At 29.4% G+C, this 25,575-nt stretch overlaps 3 protein-coding genes across 3 annotated transcripts; 2 read left to right on the top strand and 1 right to left on the bottom strand.

Moving 5' to 3' along the window:
- Positions 1 to 952: 952 nt before the first annotated feature.
- On the top strand, positions 953 to 2,814 carry PmUG01_06020000 (conserved protein, unknown function; the record flags this gene model as incomplete). The annotated part of the gene is made up of 9 exons (XM_029003770.1): positions 953 to 1,003; positions 1,103 to 1,172; positions 1,310 to 1,369; positions 1,474 to 1,550; positions 1,670 to 1,720; positions 1,946 to 1,959; positions 2,079 to 2,144; positions 2,479 to 2,529; positions 2,736 to 2,814. 9 exons carry the CDS (start codon positions 953 to 955, stop codon positions 2,812 to 2,814), a joined length of 519 nt encoding a protein of 172 aa, XP_028859856.1.
- A 784-nt stretch (positions 2,815 to 3,598) lies between these two features.
- PmUG01_06019900 (conserved Plasmodium protein, unknown function) lies at positions 3,599 to 12,810 on the bottom strand (the record flags this gene model as incomplete). Its single annotated transcript, XM_029003769.1, has 3 exons — positions 3,599 to 3,685; positions 4,061 to 6,422; positions 6,488 to 12,810. 3 exons carry the CDS (start codon positions 12,808 to 12,810, stop codon positions 3,599 to 3,601), a joined length of 8,772 nt encoding a protein of 2,923 aa, XP_028859855.1.
- A 2,693-nt stretch (positions 12,811 to 15,503) lies between these two features.
- TRS85 (trafficking protein particle complex subunit 8, putative) lies at positions 15,504 to 23,751 on the top strand (the record flags this gene model as incomplete). The annotated part of the gene is made up of 2 exons (XM_029003768.1): positions 15,504 to 20,886; positions 21,170 to 23,751. The coding sequence occupies 2 exons, from the start codon at positions 15,504 to 15,506 to the stop codon at positions 23,749 to 23,751; spliced, it is 7,965 nt and encodes a 2,654-aa protein (XP_028859854.1).
- Positions 23,752 to 25,575: the final 1,824 nt, after the last annotated feature.

Genomic DNA, 25,575 nt, shown 5'->3' with positions numbered 1-25,575 from the left:
AAAAAAAAAAAGAGAGAAAAATAAAAAGGCCAAGAAGGCAAATTAATTAATAAAAGGAATTATTTTATATAGCTACAAATAAATATTATAAAATTCATTTTATTAAAAATTAAAAAATAAACAAATATGTGTATACAAGCATACATGCATATATATATGTATATGTGTATATATATATATATTCATATGCTCGTATACGTATTCCTACTAATAAGTGGAGTAAAAAAAAAGAAACTCCTATTTTCTCTAAAGAACAGAAAGATATACTTTTCGTTATCTGCCTTAACAGAAAAATTTTCAAGTAAAAAATAAAACATAAAATAAAATAAAATAACACAACGTAACGTAGCATACTATATATTACATAATATGCTAAAAAAAAAAAAAAAAAAAATTAAGTTATACAAAACAAAATAAGATAATATTGCTTATTCAGGAAAAAAAAAAAAAAAAAATTATGTACCAAAAAAAAATTTCTCAGGAGCACATACAAATAAGCCTGTATTTAAATTCCTTTCACAAATTTTATCATATTTTTTTGAAATTAATAAATTATATTTTTACAAAATGAAAGGGAAAAATTGTAAACATATGTATACATAAGTACATGCTTAAAACACTTTTTTTATATGAAAAAGAGAGCAAATGTTAACAAGGAAAAATAAAGAAAATGAAGGTAAAAAAAATATAACCTCAAGATGTTTTGTTAAAACTTCCAAATATTAAGCTTTTTATTATACTGTTTTATTTCTGTTTTATTTTTTAATTTTGTTTTTTACTTGTTTTCCTTCTTTTTTACTTTCTTATTTTCCTCCTTTTTTACGTTTTAATTTTCCTCCTTTTTTACGTTCTTGTTTTCCTTCTTTTTCACTTTTTCCTTTTTTTTTTTTTTTTTTCTTTGAAAAAATTTAATATAAAACTTTGTTTAGCTGCTTTTGGTAAAATATACAATATGCCAAATGATTTTATGACAAATACAGAAATTAATGAAAAAGACAACAAGGTAACTGAAAGACAGCAATGTAAAGCTTGGTTTATTTGTAAATTCTTGTATTACTTATGTATTTATATATATATTTTTTTTTTTTATTATTACGAGTAGTTCCCATACTGTGTTGTATTCTCTTATCTGCCATGCGCATCAACCTTTATTCCAGTTCTTGGACATGTTGGTAAATTTCCTTTTTAAGTACCTCATTTAACTACTCCATTTAATTAACACATATAATTACAACATATGACTTCTTAATCAATCAGCAACCCTCCAAATTGTCAAAAATGTTAACTTCCTTTTTTTTTTACGCATTAGGAATATGCACGTCAACAGGATTAATTCATGATTTTTCGGGATCCTTCACCATCTCAGTTGGTAATCTTACACACACTTAAGGAGCCTTCATTCTTGTTTTTATTTATTATTATGTGCAAATTTTGCATATGAAAATTTTGTTCCATTTTGTTATCCAATTTTAGATAATATGGCATTTAGTGATCCTATGAAATACTGGAAATTGGATAAAAACAAACTTCCCCTTGCATTTACTGATAAGGTATAATAAAAAAGAAAAAAATATAAGCGCAAATATGTTCATGCTATAAAGTAGTTAAATTATTGGATGTAAATGTTTATATGTACATATTTTTTTATTCTTTAATTTGTTTATACCAGTCCTATGATGACGCTATTTATAAGGCTGATAATATTTTTTCGAAGAGGAAGGTAGCTATAATATGCATTCCTTACATATAAATCTTGCATTTTCATAAATATAATAACTAGCCCTTTAGAAATATGCCTGCTTTGATCTAATTTGTACCATGTTTGTGCCTTATTTGATAATACTTATATATAACGTTTTTTATTTACGTATTTGTTATTTTATTATTATTATATATATTTCTTTTTAACCAATTTTATATGTATTTTCCTTTTCTAAAAATACAGCATAACCTACTTGTGTAAGAAAAAAGAGCTGATCTTCAATGATGTTACAACATTATAAAAAAAAAAAAAAAGAAAAAGTACCAATATAAATGCACAAAATAAAAAAAGTATATATATAAATTTCCTTTTACAGGAATAACTGCCATCACTATGTAGCTATGATTCTAAATGATATAAAATATAAAGGAAGAACTAACTGGTAAATCTTACAATATTTGTTCCTTTTTTTTTTTTATTTATTTTTAATTTTGTTACATAATACAATCTAAACTTTACATTACATATGCTATTTCTGTATATACCACACTGTGTTTTCGTTCCTCCGTAGCAACATTTTTTTTATCATTTTATTCCTTACCAAAGCTTGTGTTTTGTTGTGCTTTTATGTTTCGTTATATTTTGAGGCGCTTAGACCTTTAGATTGCTACTAAATATTAATTTAAGGCCATCATATATTTATGGATAACATGTAAATTACCTTATTCCATTCTTTCTTTCTTTCTTCATTTCTTTCTTTTTTTTTTGTAATGTAGGACCCCATTTAAGGTGTTTCTTAACCTGATGATCCACGGGCGCTATATTTCGTAAGATTTCCAAATGATAAATTGAAAAATCTATATATTAAAATGATTCCCGTTCTGCTATTCTATATATCGATCTAGCTATTTAAATAAATAAACAAATATATATATATATATATATATATATAATTTTTTTTTTTCGCAAAATTGTCATTACCTGTTCATAATTTTTTTTTTTTTTTTTTTTTTTTTTTTGTGCGCGTGTTCAGGTGGAAATATTTGTTCGTACTGTATGGACCCTTTCTTCTTATACTTATGTTACTTGTATTTCTTGCAACATCAATTTAGTTTTTTTTCTCTAAAAGAAATTTAACGTCAGATCATGTTTTTTTATTTTTACATGTATTCTTTACAAAAAGGTAAAGGAAAGGAATGAGTCAATTGTTATATATGTGCTTATGCCCGCATACATATGTGTGCACGTATATATATATACGTATGTGATTGATACGTATGCACATGAAAAAAAGGAAGAATTTTTCTCCACATTTTTAGTTTTTTTAGGAAATATATGTATATATGCTCACATAAATATATAGAATTATGCAGCTCTTATTCTGACTCGTTTTATTCTTATTTTCGCTTCTTCAAATAAATTTATAGATTTCTGTTAATGCAAAATTGCCTCCCCCTTTTAATTTTTTTTTTTATTTCAGAGCTTTATTTTGTTAGTCTCTTTTTTCATACATCCATACACACATTCATATATTATAAATAAATATATATATGTATTCATACCTACATACTTATTCATTCAACCTATTTGTCTTAAGTTCATAAGAAACTATACATAAAAATCTTTTTTTTTTAAATATGGTTTTCTAATTTATTAATTACAAATTATAACATTTATATTTTATATTGCATTTAACTCTGTTTTTACTGTTTTTGTACAAAAAAAAAAAAAAATAAAATATAATGAAATATGATGAAATATACTATAATAAAGCAAAATAAAGCAATATATATCAAAATAAAACAAAATAAACAAAATAAAAAAAATAAACAAAATAAAAAAAATAAACAAAATAAACAAAATAAAAAAAATAAACAAAAAAAAATAAGCAATCTGCTACATCCATCTAGCCCTGCAGAGTACTACCATTCTTCGGACCTTCCTATGGGGATCAACTGACGCTATTGATAAGTACCATTTTATCTATGAAAAAGTAAGAAGTAAAATGAAAAAAGGAGAAATTAAAAAAAGTGTTAGCACGAACGAAACAGGTAAGAATACAAAATGGCTACTGAACGGCCAATAAATAGCCACTAAGTCATTATAACTATCTTAGACATGAAAAATGGAATAAGACAGTGATAAAAAAATTATACGCAGTTTTGTTTCATCTTCATGGCGCAAGTTTTTTCAAAAATGGAACACCGCAAATGACGCAAAAGTAGGAACGTATATATAAGTATATATGTATGTTCATATGTGTACATATGCACAGGACACGCTCACGAAATTGTGTTCGTTCACTCGCTCGAGCAAACTCACAGACATTCATGCAGTTTATTTTCTCAAATAACCTACATCTTGAATAACCGAGTAGGAGAGAAAGGACTGGTAACTAAAAAAGGACAGAACGTAAAAAATACAAGCGCACAGGTGTCTAATTAAAGCTAGGGGCACCGAAACGATTATTTTCAATACACTTTTAATAATTATACTTTTATAAGATAATAAAAAATGAAAATTCTCTTTTAAACTTCTATTTTTATTACTTTTCTTATTCCTTGTTTTTTCTTTAATTTTAGTTTCAAATTTTAAAAAATAATTCAATAAATTAATTATAAGGTAAAGTAAACGCAAACAGAGTATCATGTTCATTGATATAATTTCCTTTACTAATATTTTTTTTAATTTATTTTCACCAACTTCTTTTTCCCTCCTTTTACTTCCATCCCGATTTTCACACGCATCATTATGATTATCACTGTCAGTACGGGTGTCGGCAAACACTAGTTTAACTAGACTTGTGTTTTTCCTTAATATCCCATTGATATACTTTTTGTTGTTATATAGATAATCCGTTTTGCTGATAAAAAAATTGGACACTTTATTAATGCCCTTAAGTAAGCATATCTCTAAAACATGGTAGTAATCATTTATTGCTTCTTCAATGGGCATATTTAACAGTAATATTGCCATTACATGGATTATGCTCAGATATTTGCAATTGTATTTGTTTAATTTTTCCTTTCTCTTTCTTAAACCGTCCAAAAAAAGGGCGCACTTTTCGTCATTTTCGACGTTAGGGGGGATAGGCGTAATGACAGAAGTAGTGGTGGACGTACTGATGGGTGCATTGTTGGACTGCGTGATGGACTTCTCAATGCAGACTCCGCTGTCATCATAAATGGCTTTCGCGTTCGTCTCATTGTCAATAAATTTACCATAATTTGCCGAATCAACATTTAATGGAATATTTCCTTTGGTTTCTCCATTAACCTGATTATTTTCTTCAATAATGTACATATTTTTTCGTTTTTGTTTCTTCATTTCATCGAATACAAATGTAGTTTTCCCTTTTTCTTGAGTTCTTTCAACATTTGCGTAAGGATTGAAGGCAGAATTACAAATAAAATTTTGCACAAATTTTACAATTTGTTCATTTTTACAAATGAAATCATAAGGTAAGGAATATTCAAAAATGATTTTTTCTCTGTTCAAGATAAAGAAAAATTCTGTCATAGAAACAAACCTATTCGTAACATCGATAAAATAAAAATAATTATAAAGATGGTAAAAATAATTAATTAGAATATTTTTGTATGTAATAAGAAAACTTCTGTTTTGGGTAAAAGTAATACTATTATAATTTTCCTTTTCAAATAAAGTGTTCGTATCTATATTATATATAGTAGAGTAAATTTTCTCATACATATAGGTTACATAACTATAGTAGAACAGAATTAATGTTGACGTACCACAAGTATTATTATCTAAGTTATTACACAAATATTCAATATTCTCTTCAAAATATTCTTCATTAAATTTTTCCTGTGTATAAAAATTTAAATCGTAAAAAATGGACATATATTGAAAAAGGCAATAAAAAAAATGGCAATATAAATAGAAATCATCCTCATTCATGGTAACACAACTTGATAATATTTCGTTCTTCATCGAAAACATTCTTTTCAAATTTATTACATCTATTGTGCCCTCATTAAATGGAAAACAATTAACTCTTCTTAAATACCTACAATTATATACTGTTGTTTCTTTGGATCCATTTTTACCCTCTTTTTTCCCCCCACACTCTAGGAAGATACTTAGGTGCGATTGGTCAACTATGTATATGTCTTCGTTCCTTTTATAAAAACTGTTTCTCTTTTTGTGCATACTTTGAACATTTTCTGTGGAGACCCCTTTACCCTCACCGTTGAAGTAAACTTTTTCCTGCTTTTCCGTGTCTTCTTTTTTGCTAAAATACAAATAGTCAAATAGGAAAAATAGCTTGCACACATGTGCGGCTTCTCCTCCAATTACTGCTTCTTCCCCTGTTACTGCTTCTTCCCCTGTTACTGCTTCTTCCCCTGTTACTGCTTCTTCCCTTGTTACTGCTTCTTCCCCTGTTACTGCTTCTTCCCCTGTTACTGCTTCTTCCCCTGTTACTGCTTCTTCCCTTGTTACTGCTTCTTCCCCTGTTACTGCTTCTTCCCTTGTTACTGCTTCTTCCCCTGTTACTGCTTCTTCCCCTGTTACTGCTTCTTCCCTGTTACTGCTACTTCCCCTGTTACTGCTACTTCCCCTGTTACTGCTACTTCCCCTGTTACTGCTACTTCCCCTGTTACTGCTACTTCCCCTGTTACTGCTACTTCCCCTGTTTCTGTTACTTCCCCCGTTACTGCTTCTTCCCTTCTTTCCGCTTCTTCCCCCCCTTCCACTTCTTCACCGGCTCCGATTTCTTCCCCTCCCTGCGTGACAAAATCAACAAACCTGGACAGGAAGTACCTGAATTGATCGTTGCTACCCCCTTCGTTACTGACACAGCGTTTATGGATAAACGCCTCAAACATATCCGTGAAATGCTGTATTATTACCTTAAATAGTAAGGCTCCTTTTAGGGTAACTGAAAATTGTCTTATTAAATCGAAATGAGTATACACAAATGGTAGCATTTCGCCTTTACAGTCACAAGTGTGTAATAAGATACTCATAATTTGTAGAGAGCATTTATACATACTTCTCATATTGGTGCAATCAATTAGAGATAAACATTTTTTTATTTCATTATGATCAAAAGATTCATGAATAAATTCTTTCAAATAAAAAGCACTTTTCTCATTTAAAAATTTCAAAAACGTGTCGTACTGATTAAGTAAATCCTCTTCATCTTTTACCAAACAAGTATGGCTCATCTTATTACATGTATAATGCTGCTCTTTTGCATCTACACAATTATCGTTCTTGCATTCTGATGGTATGCCGCTAACTAATGAATCGTTTGTGCTATATATATTATATAAATATATATACATGCATAATTTTATCAATTTGTGCATGTAACTTCTCCCGATGAAAGGATAAACAGAAAGTGGGAATGGTAGGAAGAGAAGTAATAACGCATTAAATGGAGGATGTAATGTATCAATCTTACTATTATTTAGATCAAACGAACAACTGTGTAATTTAAAAAATGCGTAAAACATGTCATTCTGTTCATTTATATCAACTGTACTATTATTTGTACATACACAATTCTGAATCAATTTTTCTAAAAGTTCTTTTTTTTTCATCTCATCATAGAATATAAAAATATGATTAAAACATCCTTTTAACTTTCCATACACATATCCAGCAAATAGTAAACAGCTATCTTCATTAGATCTCCTCTTTCCTTCTAAGTTGTTCTTACTATCCTTCTCATATATAACATAAACTGTTAATGTTGTTTTTAAAAGGTGAAGAAACATATTTATGTCTAAATTAATTACATTTTTAAATATATTTTTATTTATTACATACGACAATAATTCATTTTTAACATCTGTACTCGTTTTGTCCACCATTACGCATGTCATTAGATCCTTTAACTCAACATTTTTTATATAATTAATTGGTATAAAATTATTCTTAATATTTCCATTATTTCTATCAATTCTATCACTTCTACCATTTATGTCACTACTACCATTTATGTAAGTTGCATAATAGTTTAAATTTAAATCCTCGTTAGCTATTTCTATGCTTCGAACCATTTCCTTCTCTTCCTGTTCATCCAAAATCCGTTCACAAGCTTTATTTAAAAAGACATTTTTGATTATCTTTTCTTCATATATATAATTTATGCACAGTTCAAGTATTTCTAAATTATTCACAGAAATAGGTCTATCATATAGCAAGGTTTTTACTTGATCCTTTTCATAATGTTCCTCCTCTTTGTCCTTATGTCCCTCTTCTAAATCACATCCACTACTCACATTTGCGTCTACCGCTTTTTCATCCGTTCGTAACATTTCTACTGCTTGTAAATACGTGTAATAGATATGCATATAAGTTAGATTTAGAAGAAAGAAAAAATGAAAAGCGACGATTTCTTTATCATTCAAACGTTTATTAATTACAATTTTGCATTTGCTCTCTTTCTGATCAACCGACTCTTTAACCTTACCACACCCCCGATTTATACCATCTTGCTCAGGTATTACTGCACTATCATCATAAAATAAATTGTGTATCTTTTCGACGCCACATTTTAGCATTGCCCCGTTCATGTACTGACTCGAGGGGTTGTTCTCACTAATGAACTGAAGGAATTCATCCCAACGATTAAAAGCGTTTCCAGCATTTCCATCCTCATTAATTTCATCATTATATGTATTCACGCCACAACTAACTTCCTTATCATCAAAGCTTGCACCGACTACATCCGTCTCTGTGTTGCAAAAACGTGAGTAGAGCCTTTTCATTACACCATTAGGGATATTAGTTTGTGAGCACTTATGGGGTAGTGTGTGTGTCTGATAAGACGAAATACACTTGTCATCCTTTTTTATACACAGACATATTTCCTTTATCGTTTCTACATAATTATAAAAATGCTTCAAGATGAAAGATGATATATTCGTTGCCAAGAAGAAGAGAGATGGTATGTTCATAAAGTATACTTTATGCACATAATTTATATAATAATGTAAATTTTTATATGCACAAACATACATCTTTAATATTAATAGGCATATATTAATCATAATAATGTTAATATAATTCTGAATCTGTTCATATTTATATTTTATAAGTTTATTTACTAAATTAAGAAAAAAAAATAGGTCATTCACTTTATAATCCTTACATTTCTTATTAATAATATTATCATTGTTATACTTGATGTCCTTTTCAAAATCAGCATGTTTTGTGTTAATACTAATTCTCCATAAATCTACATATACGAAGTTATCTCCAAATATTTCAGTGCAAATTTTACTATTACCATGTTCATAAAAAAAAGAAATGCCTTCTTTTTTAGTTGGGTGCAAACCGATAATATAAAAAAAGGAAAAAATGGTCTTAAAAAAAAAGGAGATGTTACAAGTACTACCCCTATGATGATTTATATCATTCCTGTCATTATGCATACATATAAAATATGTGAGAACATTGTACAGATTCAAACCGCAATCATGATATTTATGAAAAAAAAAATAAATTCCTTTTTTTAATATTTCTGTAATTATGTATATTTCTTTTATAAAACATATATTATACAATACTACTTCATCTACGTGTGCACTCTTTTCGAGAACATTATTTAAAAAGTTTATATACATAACCAGTAAATCCCATATTTTTCTATCCCTCACATCATATGTAAATACGTCCTTTTCATTACTACCACAAAATTTAGTAATACCTAGCACACTCACTTTTTCCTTGTCGGATTGGGTTTCTTCCTCCAATTTCTCCCTTATCTTAATGTTAGCATCCTCTGTTGGATTACTTTTTTGTTTTCTTTTTTTTCCCTTTTCATTCGTTAGAAAATTTACTAAATAATAACACTGCCTCAAGATCGGCTTAATAATACTGTTTATCATGTACAAAAAGATGGGCATATTCCCTTTCGATATGCATATGAGTATTCTTTCTATCACATGAAATTTGTGAAATTTTATTTTATTTTTTTTTTTCCCTTCTTTCTTCTTCTGCTTCTTCTTGTTCTCCTTCATTTTTTCAATTTCGTCCTTTTCCTTAATAATGGAAAATATGTCTCGCTGGCTTCGGTCGCTTTGACCACTCCTACCACTTCGACCACTCCTCTCACTTCGACCACTCCTCTCACTTCGACCACTCCTCTCACTTCGACCACTCCTATCACTTCGACCACTCCTATCACTTCGACCACTCCTATCACTTCGATCTCTCCTATCACTTCTTTCACTTCCGCTTATCACACTCATTTCATACTTGTTCATCGAACGCACAAAGCTATTTTCTTCGCCCAATCCAGCGCTAATGGACGATGAATCTGACACATTGGCAATGTCGTTCAGATCAAAATTTTCAATTGCGTTGCTGTTTCCCTCTGGTGTAACGCCTTCACACGATTCCGCTATTATTTCGTTTACATGCAGCATTTTAGAATTAAGTATTTCTTTCGAAGGTGGTAGTAAATTATGTAACAACGTTTCACGCTTCTCATCGGGAATAAGTGGGATGTCCGTTTTTTCTTCACTTGTCTTTATGTTTTCATTAGTGGTAAGTATAACACCACATGGGCTTAAGTGTGTACTTGACAAATGAGCAAAATTAAAAAAATTGTATTCCTCATCTTTTTCATACATCTTTTTATGTAGTATAATATACCTTTGGAATTCTTTAAACATATTAAGAAAACATTTATTAAGTAAAGAATATTTCCCATTCGTTTCTTCTTTATTCATATTATTTATAAATATTAAAAGTATATCAATAAAATAGTTCATCATCTTATCTGCACAATCATTTTCTATACACTCTAGTTCAATTATTCCAATAACTGTAGTAATAAATTTTGATGTGCATACACAACCATAAAAAGGAACACAAATTTCTAAAGTTTTTTGAATACTTTTTAAGTTTTTTTCATTTATTTCATCATCCTCTGTATTATAAAATTGATCTAATATATTCATTATTACATAGCTTCCTAATCTTTTATTCGACATTAAACATTTTAAAAAGGATTCTTGTAAATCCTCTTCAGTGATGCAGTCATAACGCCCATCGCTATTTATGAATTCTATGGGGAAATAATAAAACGCTATATCTATAACTGACTTAAGGTACTGCATCTCCCTTTCATATGAGAACAGCGCATTTGTGTTTATTTGGTTCGCGTTTATTTGGTTAGCGCTTATGTTATTATCACCCATTTGATTAGCCTTTATTTGATCATCATCTATTTGATTATCTGCTACTTGATTATCTGCTACGTGATTATCTGCTACGTGATTATGTGCTACTTGATTATGTGCTACTTGATTATGTGCTACGTGATTATCTGCTACGTGATTATCTGCTACGTGATTATCTGCTACTTGATTATCTGCTACGTGATTATCTGCTACTTGATTATTTGCTACGTGATTATCTACTGCTTGATTATCTGCTACTTGATTATCTGCTACTTGATTATCTGCTACGTGATTATGTGCTACTTGATTATCTGCTACTTGATTATCTGCTACGTGATTATCTGCTACGTGATTATCTGCTACTTGATTATCTGCTACGTGATTATCTGCTACGTGATTATCTGCTACGTGATTATCTACTGCTTGATTATCTACTGCTTGATTATCTGCTACTTGATTGTCGTTCGTGCGATTAGCGCTTGTTTGATTATCATCCATTTGACCATAGTTTGCACAATTTTCATTCGCGTAGGTAACGCTTCGTTTGTCCTGCTGAGCAGCGTGGACACGAGTCTTCTCTCTACTCTTTTCGTCCCTTACACTGTTCAGACTGCTTCTATCTACGTATTCCTCATTCACACTTACTACATCTTCATCACTACCAATAGGAGGTGATAGATACTTACTGCATAACGTATATATAATGTCAAATAGAACTAAAATGTTTCTAGGATCTGATTCATTCTCTAGCTGTACTTGAATTTTATCGATAAAATTAGATATAGAAGAAATTTCAATTCTAAATTGTTCTAGAGATATTAATATTATTTTATAATAGTTCAGTCTTATACTCTGTAAATAACTTGGTGCATGTATATGTTTAAACATGTTTTTTAAAATTTTGTAAACAACGCAAAATTTCTCTTCCTTCGCTATTTCCTCCTCTGATTCATCATCATCATCGTTATCTTCATTGCCATCTTGTTCATAATAACGTCCGTAATTTCCCTCCTCTTCGCTATCATCGCATGAGTCATCGTAGTCGTAATTATCGTACTCATCATTATATAAGTAGTCATTATCATACACGCCATTATTTAAGTAATCATTATCATACACGCCATTATTTAAGTAATCATTATCATCTCCACCGCTATAATGATCATGCCACTCCTGTCGCTCTTGCTTCCCACACAATTCTTCTTCCTTTTCTGCATTCATTTCCTCTTTACTTTCAACGCACAATTCATCTGCATTTCGTTCCTTCGTTAAGTAAATCGTCTTTCCCATTTTCTTATTTTTTTTTAAAACGAATAAATATTTATAAATTGTAGTCATTTCACTTGAATATTGTATATCTCTCAGTATGTCTATATACCTTTCAAACATAATTAAAAAAAACTTAACTACCCCATTAACACAATGCCAGTCTTCTATTTTTTTAATAAAAAAAAATATAATACATTTTAAATATTCTTTTTCCAATTTTGCAATGTTTACTTCGTCAAATAGTTGGGCAATTAAATTTACAGCTGTCCCTCTTTTCATATTTTCATTGCAGAAACAATATTTTTTTAACATTACGATTATTCGTATTAATTTGTTATACTTTATTTTAAAATTTTTACCTGAACTGTTCTGGTAAAATTCATTTTTCGTATTGACATCCATATCCGTTAATTTGTTTTCTTCTTTTGTTTTTACTTCTTTCTTTTTTTTTTCTCCCTTGCCATCTTCTATATCTGTTTCCTCTATAAAGAGTACTAGCTTTTTTAATATTTCATTTCTTATTTTGTTCTCTTCTTTATCTTTGTTCTTTTCATAAATAATCTCTACCTTCTTTTCTTTACCATACCGAAACATGACTTGTTCAGGAGAAATGTACTCCTCTACCAGTTTCTCTATCTCATTCATTTTTTTGTAATCAAAATGATGGAATAGCATAATCTATGTTCAACTGATGCTACCACAAACTACGGGAAAATTATGCTGCACGCGTATGCTTATCCGCTTCTGCACAAGCAAATAAATAAATATATGAACATAGACGTATACATACATACATACATACACACATACGTATATATGCATATATGTATTTATATTCACGTCAAGTACGGATATTCACCCACACGCCGTGTGCACCTCTTCGATGTCCCGCCTCTCGCAATCCCCTATTATTTCTATTCAATTCGTATTAGTAAAGATACAAATAGATAAATTAAAAAACAAAAAAGAGAATTTTTTTTTTTTTTTTTTCAAACATATGAAGAGAATAATATGATACTATGGAAAACGAATGCATATGCATATATACATATACAAATACACGCATATATACACATATAAGACTGTATAGAGATTTAAAATATGCTCATTACAGATATATATATATATATATATATATATATATATATATATATATATACATTATATGTTCATATAAATCACACTCACATGTTAGCGAGCAAAATAGAACAAACGAAATGTACATAAAAAAAAAAAAAAATAATAATAATAATAAAATAAATAAAATGAAATAAAATAAAGCTACAACGTAAATTTACGAGTAAAACGAAGTATCACAATTTTAACTTGCCTAATGAAGGACGAATTAAAAAAGGTCAACAGGTAACATATTCGAAGCAAAAACATTTTTTTGCTTCGCTATTTAAATTAAAAGTACTATTTTTCCTTTAATATAAAAAAAAAAAAAAAAAAAGCAAAAAAAAGTAAATCTTGTTTAACGAATCATAGGTAACCTTCTATTATATCTGTGATAGTTTTTTCTACAATAAGCGAAGAAAAATAGGCATAAACATGTATTCGTTATGCATACATATATATATATATATATGTACATACATAATTACAAAACACCTATATGCATATTAAATTGAGCACTTATTTATCCCATGCTTAAATGTTTGCCTTTTCCGAGCGTATTAGTCATCTACGTATTGCCATATATATAGGCATGTCAAAACCGCAGGAAGAGATAACATAAAAATATGTACATATATTTTTTTTAAACTAGAAAGAAGTATCTTTTTATTTGCGTATAAAAATAAAAAGCGGAAGGCGGGTACGACTAATACTGTTTTGTTATGTATACTTGTAATGTGGACTTTTAATTTTTATTTATTTTCCTATTTTAGAGATTTTTTCCACATATACATATATAATACATATATATTTATATATATCATATACATACATATGTGCGTTTTGGAGTATATAGGTAAATATTGCTTCTTCTACTTGCACATATGTTTGTTCATGTAGTATATTTATGTTCTTCCGTTATATCATAGAATTTAGAAATTGTACAAAAATAGCTTTTTTTTTCGCTAAATTATTTATAAATTAATAGAATTATTCCAACAGTTATGTTGTACATTCCTGCTTGGAGTTTACAACCTATTTCATCTTTCATTGTATTTTTATTATACATACATGCCTGTATATATGTAAGTGTGCGTATAATGTATGCACTGTATACATGCGTATAATAATACATGCGACGCAAATATATTTGTATGCACAAAAGAACGGGCGTTAACTAGTCCTCGCTAAGTAATGCTTGTTGACGAATTCTTGTCAAGTAATCCCCGCTCATATGTAACATAATAATAAAAGGAGAAGAGTTACGACCTAGCCCCTTTTAAATGAAACTACACGTTCTGTTCTGCACTCAGATAAGATAAGGTCAACAGTATTCCTCAATCTGTAGTAATTCGTAAATTACTTTTTTTTTTTTTTTCTTTTTTTTCTTTTCTTTTCTTTTTTTTTTTTTTAAATGGAAATACGCGCCATCATTATGTTATAGCTACTGAACAGGAATAATTTTTACCCAAATAGCGAAAATTGTTTTTAAAAAAAATAAAGTAAAAATAAGGTAAAAAAATGTAAGATACACAGAGAAAAAGAATAAAAACTGTGTTCACCAAAAAGCGTTTTGCATTATTGCTGTGTATTGTGCTTTCATGTACGTACATATACGTATAATTTTCTTTTTTCATTTTCATTTTCATTTTCATTTTCCTTTTCCTTTTCCTTTTTTTTTTTTTTTTTTTTTCGTATTTTTCGAAAAATACCTGCAACTATAGATAATTCAATTGCTTGATCATTTTGTGTCCATCGTTGTCATGTGTATGCATCCCTTTCCGTGTGTGCATGTAAACATATATATAAACATATACACATGTATAAATTTTTGTATCACCTCGTCAACCCATTCAAAGAATATATCTGGCGGAGTGCATAGGTTCACGCAATGACCATATTACATGTTTTAAATAAATCCCTTTAGCCATTATTTGATGATTACAAATGGAAACAGCGCCCACTAATTTTTTTTCTTACTAGGTATGCGCTAACGCGGGTAAAGAAGTACAATAAGAAGAGAAGCAGAAGAAGAAAGAAGAAAGAAGAAAGAAGACAGGAACATCTATAGTGATAGAGACTACCACTGCTTCTTCTATCACCACATCTGCTATTACCACTGCTTCTTCTATCACCACATCTGCTATTACCACTGCTTCTTCTATCACCACATCTGCTATTACCACTGCTTCTGCTACCACCACATCTGCTATTACCACTGCTTCTGCTACTACGACGCGCGCAGATCAAACATGGCCAACCTGATAGAGGAAGAAATAAAAAATGTAATCAATGACATTTACGTGCCCACCATTCTTATTGACAGTAGCCGAATTGCAAAAAGGGAAATATCTTTTTTTCTGGGTATTAGTGTAAATGATTTGTTTCAACCGTTCGGTACATCCGATAGTTGGATAAATGAAGAAAAAGAAAAGGTAGACTTAAAATTGAATGTAAGCATAAATTTAAATTATCTAAGTAAACATAATACCATATGTGAAAAAGTAATTGAGAACAAAAATTTTAAAGTTCGCTTTATTAATTCAGATGAATATAAAGACATCAAATTGGACTATTTAGATAAAATACTAATTGACACCATAACATATAATGAACCTCAATATAACGATATTTACAATGAAGGAAGTTTAAATACATATTTTAAAAAAAATTATAAGGACAATATAGTTTCGAATAAAAATTATTTTTACTACTTATGTGCAAATTCGAGTATATTAAATAATGAGATAAAAAAAGCTGTTTTAAAAAATGAAAGGAATATAACTAAAAAAGTTAAAAATGTGTATAATGAAAAATTTGTAAATGGGGAGGGTAGTAGTGATGCGCACATTTTCCCAAGTGAGGAATGGATACAAGGAGTGGTATCACCCCTTGGAAATTCTGCTCGTCAGGAGAAGCAGCATATTAGTCGTATTGATCATATTGACCATAATGGAGATACAGGCTATACAGGCAGTACTGACGAAATGGATGATAGAGGTGCGAATAACAGCTCAACCTATAGGGCAAATTATGGGGAGAGCTATTTTAGTAGTAAGGTCAAATACATCGATCATATCCAGAAATACAATGCTTTCTTCCTTCCCTGGTTCAATACTTACCTTAAAACATCGTGGAGGTATATGCACCTATACAACAACTCGTCTTGTTCAACGTTGGGCATAATATACATTTGCAGCACGAGGGACAGCAACGTGATTGAGCTGTATAAATGTATGATAAAAAATAATATTCAAAATGGTAATAGTAATAGTAATGTTAACAGTGGAAATAATAATACAAGCAGTAATATTAGTAGTAATATTAACAGTGGCAATCATAATAGAGACATTAACAGTTGTATTAGTTGTGGCATTAGCAGTGCTAATGCACACGCGAACTCAAACATCCCCAAGGGTATTATACTCCTGCACATATCAAATAACAGTGATGATGACATAGAAACAGATGTTCAGAAATTATTTGTAAATATCCAGTCAACATTTTTAAATTATAAGTGTCATTTGCTTATTATTAAAGCACATAGATTCCTCAATGCAGATAAAACATGTGAAATGAATGCGGTACATATGGACCAGCAACCACACAACAAAGTACGCATTGTACATAGAGGAAAAAATGATACAAACGATAACCAATCAAAGTTTTTACATAAAGAAAAGAAGAACGAAGGAATGAATTATAACAACAATAAAAGTAACATCATCTTGAACGTGAGTGGTCTTACCACGCAAGGTAATGAATACCAAAACGAAAGGGTAACTACTCAGCAAACATATGAAGAGGGAAAGAACTTGCAAATAAATGGTATTCATAACACATGTGATGATAGCGCTGCGGCTTCCTCTGATGCTGCTGCTACTGCCATTGCTGCCACTGCCATTGCTTCTACTGCCATTGCTTCTACTGCCATTGCTGCTACTACTACTAATGATGATGATGATAAACTATGTAGCTCGAAGGACAGATTACCATATAATGAAAAATCATTAACATATACAGATATAAATATTTCAAGCAGAAAAAATAAAGATAATTGGTTAAATGATAAAAAACAGTACTTATTAAATAATATACAAAAGCTTTACGTAAATCATCTGAGCATGCATCTTAAAGATCTAATGGATGGAAATATAAGAATTGCAAAAAACTCAAATGACATCGAACACAGTAAACAAATAAAAAAAAGTTTATCTACTAATTTTAACAAAATTTACGATTATATAATATCGGATGAGGTAATTTATATTAGTAAAAGAATGCCACTATATATTGATGAAACATATTTTTGTTGTTGCTTAGATAGTGTCGATATTATATCTTTGAAAATGTTTATACATAACTTTATTAAGACATGTGTTATTCCATATATTACTACATTAACATATGATATAAATAATTTAATTCTTAATAATAAAAAAAGCTTAAGGAATCAGCTTAAATTTATGTGGAGAAAAACGAAATTTAATTTCACTTCCTCTGATGCTGCATTGTTTGTTGCTGAACAGACAAGTAATGTTCTTTTGAATGTAGCACAAAATGTGTTATTGTCTAACAATGATACAAATAATGAAAATCCTCCTTTAAAAGATAGAATTAATACAAATATACTTAATCAAGAAAAAGAAGGAATCTATGAGGAGCACAAGGTATCATTACAAGGAACTGCATCATCGGCTGAACGTGATAATGCAGAAAGGAACTTCGGTAAAGGGGATTCACTACAAATGCTATGGAAACCTGCAAATAGTAGCACGTCCAGCACAGCAGATGCTGCAAGCAGTTCCGCTGCCATTACCTCCAACAATACTGTTAGCAGTTCCGCTGCCATTACCTCCAACAATACTGTTAGCAGTTCCGCTGCCATTACCTCCAACAATACTGTTCACAGTTCCGCTGCCATTACCTCCAACAATACTATTAACAGTTCCTCTAACAGTACCGTTTCCATTATCGCCAACAATGCGGGTGACGCAAAACTTTGCAACAGGGATTCCCTTGAATGGATGTACAAAACGCTGAGTGACGTTTATTTCATTCTGAACGAATACGAGTTGTCATATAACATTTTAAAAATTTGTATAAATGAGTTTAAGCATGACAAACTGTATTTTTATCTAGGTAATATTTATGAATTAATTAGTTTGTGTATTTATAATATGGATACTATCAACAAAAAGGACTCCTTATATTACCTAGATCTGAGTTATCAAATGTATTATAAGTGTTACTACCTAAATAATATGTTTGTATGTTCAATTTTAAATTATTACTTGTCTCTTATTTATGATGAAAATAGTGAAACTTGTATAAATATTCTTATTAACGCGAATGTAGACTTCTCATGTGTGGAAGAAAAACTAACGAGTGAAAATAAGTTAACAAAATTGTCCTTTCAAATTAATAATATTAGATCAGGATTGCTATTGGAACAAATTACATATAGCTATAAAAAAAAAAAAAAAAAAGGAAAATATTACACAAAAGAGATCAAATACATGAAGCAACTCAATAACAGTTACAACAAATTAATAACTAACATTGTAAATAAAAATGGTAGTAGCTATATTTCTGAAAAGGAGGAAAAGACGGAAGAAGCAAATATTAATAATGATACATCATCTGTGGAAGAAAAAAAAAAAAAAAAAAAAAAAAAAAAAAATCTGAACACGCAAGGGGAAAATAGTACCATTTTTATGAACAGTCATAATGTTGCAAATAAAAATGACACGATAAACTCGGATGCACTAACTGACAACAGTATTGACACCGACTGTGCTGTAAACAACAAAATAACTGTTAATGATAATTTTTACATTACCGCCACTTCTAGTAATAATAATACTAAAGGGCACATATGCCGAAGCGACAGCACGAGTAACAACGATTTTAAAAGAACAAGTACAGAAAAGAGCAACAGTGGCACGTGTGCAGGTGGGGAAAAATATAATGAACAGGGGAATACAGAGTATATGAAGAAAAATGACAGAGAGGGAAAAAAAAGCGTCCGCGGAAATAGCAACATCTTAGAAAGCGCAAACAGTAAGGAAGAAAATAGCGACAGTGATAGTCATTTTTTTCTGCAAAAAAATAATTATAAATATAGAAAGTATTTGTTCGAAATGACCTTAGCTGGTCATACTTTTAACAAATGCGGTTTTAAAAAATTAGCTTTATTTTGTTATTCGAAAGTGCTAAAAAAATATGAAAAAAAAAAAATGAAACATATATATGAGCATTTACATTTTATGATGGCCCGACAAGCCTTTAGTATCAATCTGTACTATGAGGCATTAAATCATTACATTTGCATTTTAAATTCTATATCCAAAAATTATGAACAGTCATACGTTTTAAATAAAAATGTAGACATTTATTGCGCTTCTCCTGACAAGGAAATAAATTTCATAAGGGAATTTGCTTATGTTTATAAAATATACGTTGACAAAGTTTTGAACATATTTTTGAGAAAGAACAAGGGGAAGCCAGTCCATGCAGGGGATTGTAGCAATGAGAATAGCTCCAAAAATGGCAATCAAAACGGCGATGAAAGTAACGTCAAAAATGGGGATGAAAATTGCTGTAAAAATGATTGCCATAATGATACGGAAAAGCCGAACTGTTCATGGCAAAAAAAAGGCGAGAGCGATACGCACGAACAAGTAAATAGGATGCATTATTTTAATGAGGACAACTCGGAAGATGTAATAAAACCACTAAATTTAAAAATCCCGTTAATTCGTTTGAGAAATAATGAAAGTTTATTTACCAATTCTGTTTGCATTTCCCAAACAAACATATATAATTATGACAAAATGAATGATATAAATTATTTTGATATATTTGAAAATAATTTATTTAAAATAAAAAAATATGATACCACTTTGCTTGATATGTATAATATTATGATGAAAGACATAAACGATTTATCTATGGTAAATTTTCATGAAATTCATTACTTATATATATCGTACAAAAAATTTATCAATAGTGTGTACAATGATTGTATAGACTTACTTACTAGTGACGTAATAGTTGTAGATGAAAATAAAATAGATTGTAAAGCGGTTGACCCAATTGGAAGTGGTAAGGTCGGGGAAAGCGGCAATATAACAGAAAGCAGTATTCGAAAGGAAGAAACAATCATAAATTGTAAAACCGATGAAGTGAAAAAATCATCAAGTGACATTTCTGCAAAAGAGTTCATAAAATCAATTAAGGTATCACCATATGTAAGTTTGGAAAATAAAAATGCATTCACTACTTATGTAAGGGAGTTTAAAGAAAAATTGGTAAACAGCTTACAGTTTAATAATAATATACAAATTAAAAATATATATCAAAAAGGTACAGATAAAGAGGAAATTAAAATTAACAATAAGTTCATTCAGTATGTTTCAAAAAATGATTACATATTTGTAACGTTTAAGCTGATCAATCCATTACACACAAAAGTTGAATGTCAGAGTACTCATATCTGCGCATACTATTACAATGAAAATATGAACAAGAACATTTTAGTTGAAAAAAAAATTATTATTTTAGAAGCTAGACAATCAAAAACATTTACATTGTATATTAAACCATTGAAAAGGGGTTTGCTCTTTGTATCAGGTACGCATGAGTTTGTTCGCCCAAGTGTTTGCTGTTAGATCGTGCGTGGGGCATTGGTCGATACGCGCGTCTGTTGTGTGAACATGTGTGCATTTGTAAATATGGGAATTAGTAAGTATGTGTATTCGTAAATATGCGCATTTGTAAATAGGTGTATGTATATATATATATATATATATATATATGTGTACTTGCATATGTGGATACCTCTGTGCATACTTACATGTGCACAGCTGCATGCTTCCCTACACACTTACGATCACTCGCTTCCCACCTTTCTCAGGCGTGATGTGGCACCTGTTCGGCCTAGTCAAAACTTACCAGAGTTTTTACACGCACGGTTTGAAGAAGCTGAGCAAAAAGTTCGATGACCTTCATTTCCTTAAATACGATGGTATAAGTAACTGTGATAATAATGTGGAAAAAAAGGAAAATTTGAAAAAATTAAATAGACAGATGAATACTTTTACATGGTCAAATAATATAGGTATGATAAATAAGAAAAGTTTAAAGAAAATAAAACAATATGACATTGATCATCGATTGGTATTATATGTGTATGATAGAACATATTCTCTATCATTTGAATTTGAAAATATTTACTCGAATGAAAGAAAAGAGATAAGTAGCTACGAAGTAGACATGATTGAATTATTGGAAGGGGAAAAAATGGAGATGACTTTTAAAATTGTTAATCATTCAACTATACCTGTTAATTATATAAGCATATGCATCACTCCATGTAGCCTTTTTAGCTGTTATAAGGTAGTGCACAATGGGGACGAGTATATATTAAATGATGACAATGAAAGGATTGATAGAAATTATGGATGGAGAAGTAAGAAAAATAAGGAGCAATATTCCAACAGTGAGGAACAAATTAGAAAATATTCGCCTGAATATATTAATTACAAATTTGAGGAAGCAAATAATCCAAAAAATAATGATACAAAAAAAGGATATCTCTTTATAGAGAACGACATGTACTATGACAAATTTGTTGATAAGAACACGAGTGTATTTAAACAAAAATTTAAAAATAAAAATATTCAAAATGTTAAAATTAATGGGAACGTTAAAAAGAACGATGTGTTTTATTTACATATTAGTGTTAACTCCGCTCACATAGGATTGCACAGATGTATTATAACAACTTTATGCAAATATAAAAACGATATAATAAAAAAGATTGAGGGAGAAGACACAGATGATGATAATAATGTAACACCATATTCTGGTATGTTAAGGGAAAAGAAAGAAAAATGCTACTTATTCTTAAGACTAATGCATGTCATTCCTTTAATTAAATTAAAAGTATATCATCCATTAAATAGCTGCAAAAGGAATAACACATTTATGTATATTTTCTTTCAAAATTTGTGTAAAAGAGAAATTTATCTATTTGATCTATTTCTTGAGCACAAAAAAGAAAAAAATAGTGGTGATTTGGCAAAATGGGAAACATGTCCTTATAGAACTACACATAACAAATTTAGTAAGATTAAATTATTTAACTGTTATTTGTCAGAATTTTTTTTTTTAAAAAAAAATGAAAATCTGACGTCACTCGTATATACAAAAAATGCATTGCAAGAAGATATTTCTTCTTTTTACGTTCACATTAATTGGTTTTCAAAAGATGTCAAATGGATAAGAAGGGGATCTTTAAAAAAACAAATCCATCTTACCAATGATGTTTTAACCTTCTCAATCGATGAAATTAATAAGGATATATATATGAATAATCAAAAAGAGCATATTGTACAAATTGCAATAAATATACAGAACAATTCAGATATAGACCTTACAAATTGTTATGTACAAGCTAAGGAGTTGGAAGCATTGAATTCATCCCTTCACTTAGGAAATGATAATGATGATGATGATGATGAAACTACAAATGAAATGAGTCAACAACATTTTATAGATTACAAATACGAAAGTGAAGATACATATTTTAATAATGTTGATACAAATAACTTTAGCGGCTTAGCAGAGGTTAATAATCATTCCTTTAATGAACAAAATTTTTTTTCATTAAATGGTGATATCATAAATTCGTTAAATTATGACGATACAGAATTGCACATTAATAGAAAGAGCTCAAATAACAGTAGCAACAAAGAAGTAATAGTTGACCTTAATAATATGTATGATGATAATTATAGTGATACAAAGAAAGAAGAAAAGGAAAAGGAAAAAACAATTGCGTGCTTTTCCTACAAAACAGCTTTTAATGATGAGATAAATATTGCAGAAACGAATTTAAAGAAAAAAATGTATTTGTCGAATTTCACACCCATAACGGCAAGTTATAAGTGCAACGAAAATTTTGAAATTGCCTTTTTCGAAGATCCATCTTTGAGTGAGCACCCAAGTGACAGTGTTATCACTATGGCAGCGTCTATTTCGGCTGCCACTGCTGCTGCTGCTACCACTACAAACGGATTGACTGAAAATAGACAATTTAAGGAAAATTGTGAATCCTTTAATTCTCTTGAAAAGGGGAGCGTACGTATAAGCAAAGAAGCGAAGAGGTTTCAAGAAATTGTCAAGTATAATACATATATCAACTATGGCAATTTTAATTCCTTCGTTCGACTAAAAAATGATACATTAGAAAACGAGAAGCAAAATAAAACAACTGAAAATTTCGTTGCATTAAATGGCTTTTTATTTATAGGAATAGTACAAAAATTTATAAAAAAATTAAAGAAACATCAGAGCAAAAAAATACACTTTAACATTCTTTTTAATAAAGAAGGAATTTATAATATTAATAGATTTCATGTTATTTTTGAATGTCATAATGAAATGTTTATATTCAAACCGTTAAATCAGTTAATTGTACACGTACACAGATGAACCACAAAAAAAAAAAAAAAAAAAAAAAAAAAAAAAAAAATTTAAATATATAAAACCATTTCTCACACACACATAACAGGTTTTACCTGTAGCTTTCTTATGTGTATGCATTCAAAACGAGGAGTACCCATTTTGCTACGCAATTGTGAAAAACGGAGAAATTACGCTGTTGATTTTTTGTGATTATGCACGTATTTCGCCCTAGCATTTTTACTCTAGCATATTCATTCGAGTGCATTCATTTAGTCTTATTCATTCATTTGTTTATTATTATTTTTTTTAAAATTTATTACTTTTTAATTTTATGTCGTTATAAAATCATGAGCCACACTACATGTCCACTAGCATTGTTTATTTTTCTTTTTAATTGCAAAATATGAAACACACGCTCTATGAACTTACAGATGTTTCAGTTGACTTAATTTCGTAAACATAATTTTATTTTACCAGCTACTAAATATGCACATATTAGTTCTTAGCACTGTGCATATTTAATTTTGTGAACATTCAAATTTTTATTGTTTTATCGCTTTAATCTTTTTTTTTTTTTATTTTTATCTTTTTTTTTCTTTTTTTTTCATACATTTAATGCGCCATATTGTTATATTTGACATATCAGCTATATTGAAAATAGATAAACCTGCCAAAAAATGGGCTTACCACCGGACACAAGATATTATATACGTATACGTAAATATACATAGGTACGTACATATATGTATGTATGTATATATATATATATATATATATATATACATATGTGTTTGTGCATGTGTACACCCCTTTTTTGCTCGAAATACATATGTCAGCATGCCTTGACTGCTTTACTCGTAGGAACATTTGATGAGATGGAAGAGAAAAGACCATATGGCTTTATTTTCCCCCCCGCATTAAACAATTTTAAGGCAGACATAAATGCAATAAATGAAAATTTTAAAACATAGTTGTTTTTAAGAGTGCTAAATAAGATTAAATGGTTCAAATTACACATGTTGAGGGGTTTCATATTTTGTGCCTTTTTCTTTTTTGTGATTATTGTATAGAACAATGTGTTGATAAATTTTTTTTCTAAAGTTCGTGCATGGTTAAACAAAAAATTTAAGACAATATACTTTTAATAATATTGCTACTAGTGGCGTAAAATTTTTGATAACATATTTTCAGAGCTTCTTCTCTCTCAAATGTCGTAGAAAATAGTAAAGCCCAAATGATATACATACACACGTACATACACACGTACATACACACGTACATACACACGTACATACACACGTACATACACACGTACATACACACGTACATACATACATACATACATATTTGTATGTGGGCCTATAAAACAAGTTAAACAACCGAACCATTTTGAAACAGCGTGTTATGGCAAAATCATAAATGGCATTAAAATTAACGACCTTGTAGTTTTTATGTAAATGCATGATTATAACAAAAAATGTAGAAAAATCTTTTCCAATATGTTACTTTTGCTTAAGGAAATGGCACTAAAAAGGGTTCAACAGTAATTTGAACAGTAAAGTTTTTTTTTTTTTCTTTTTTATGAACTGTTCATAACTTTTTTTCTTTTTTTTTGTTACTATATTTTTGTGTGTTTTATATTTATTTTTCAACGAACTGTTAATAAATTTTTTCATTTTTCATTCTTCATTTTTCATTCTTCATTTTTCATTTTTCATTTTTCATTCTTCATTTTTCATTCTTCATTTTGCATTTTTCATTCTTCATTTTTCATTTTTCATTCTTCATTTTTCATTTTTCATTCTTCATTTTTTCTTTTTTAATTTTTCTATCTTAATTTTGCTATCTTAA

This window comes from Plasmodium malariae (assembly GCF_900090045.1).
Source record: "Plasmodium malariae genome assembly, chromosome: 6".
Taxonomy (NCBI): Eukaryota; Apicomplexa; class Aconoidasida; order Haemosporida; family Plasmodiidae; genus Plasmodium; species Plasmodium malariae.
Note: the sequence above shows the minus strand (reverse complement) of the source record. Positions and strands in the feature narration are given on the sequence as shown.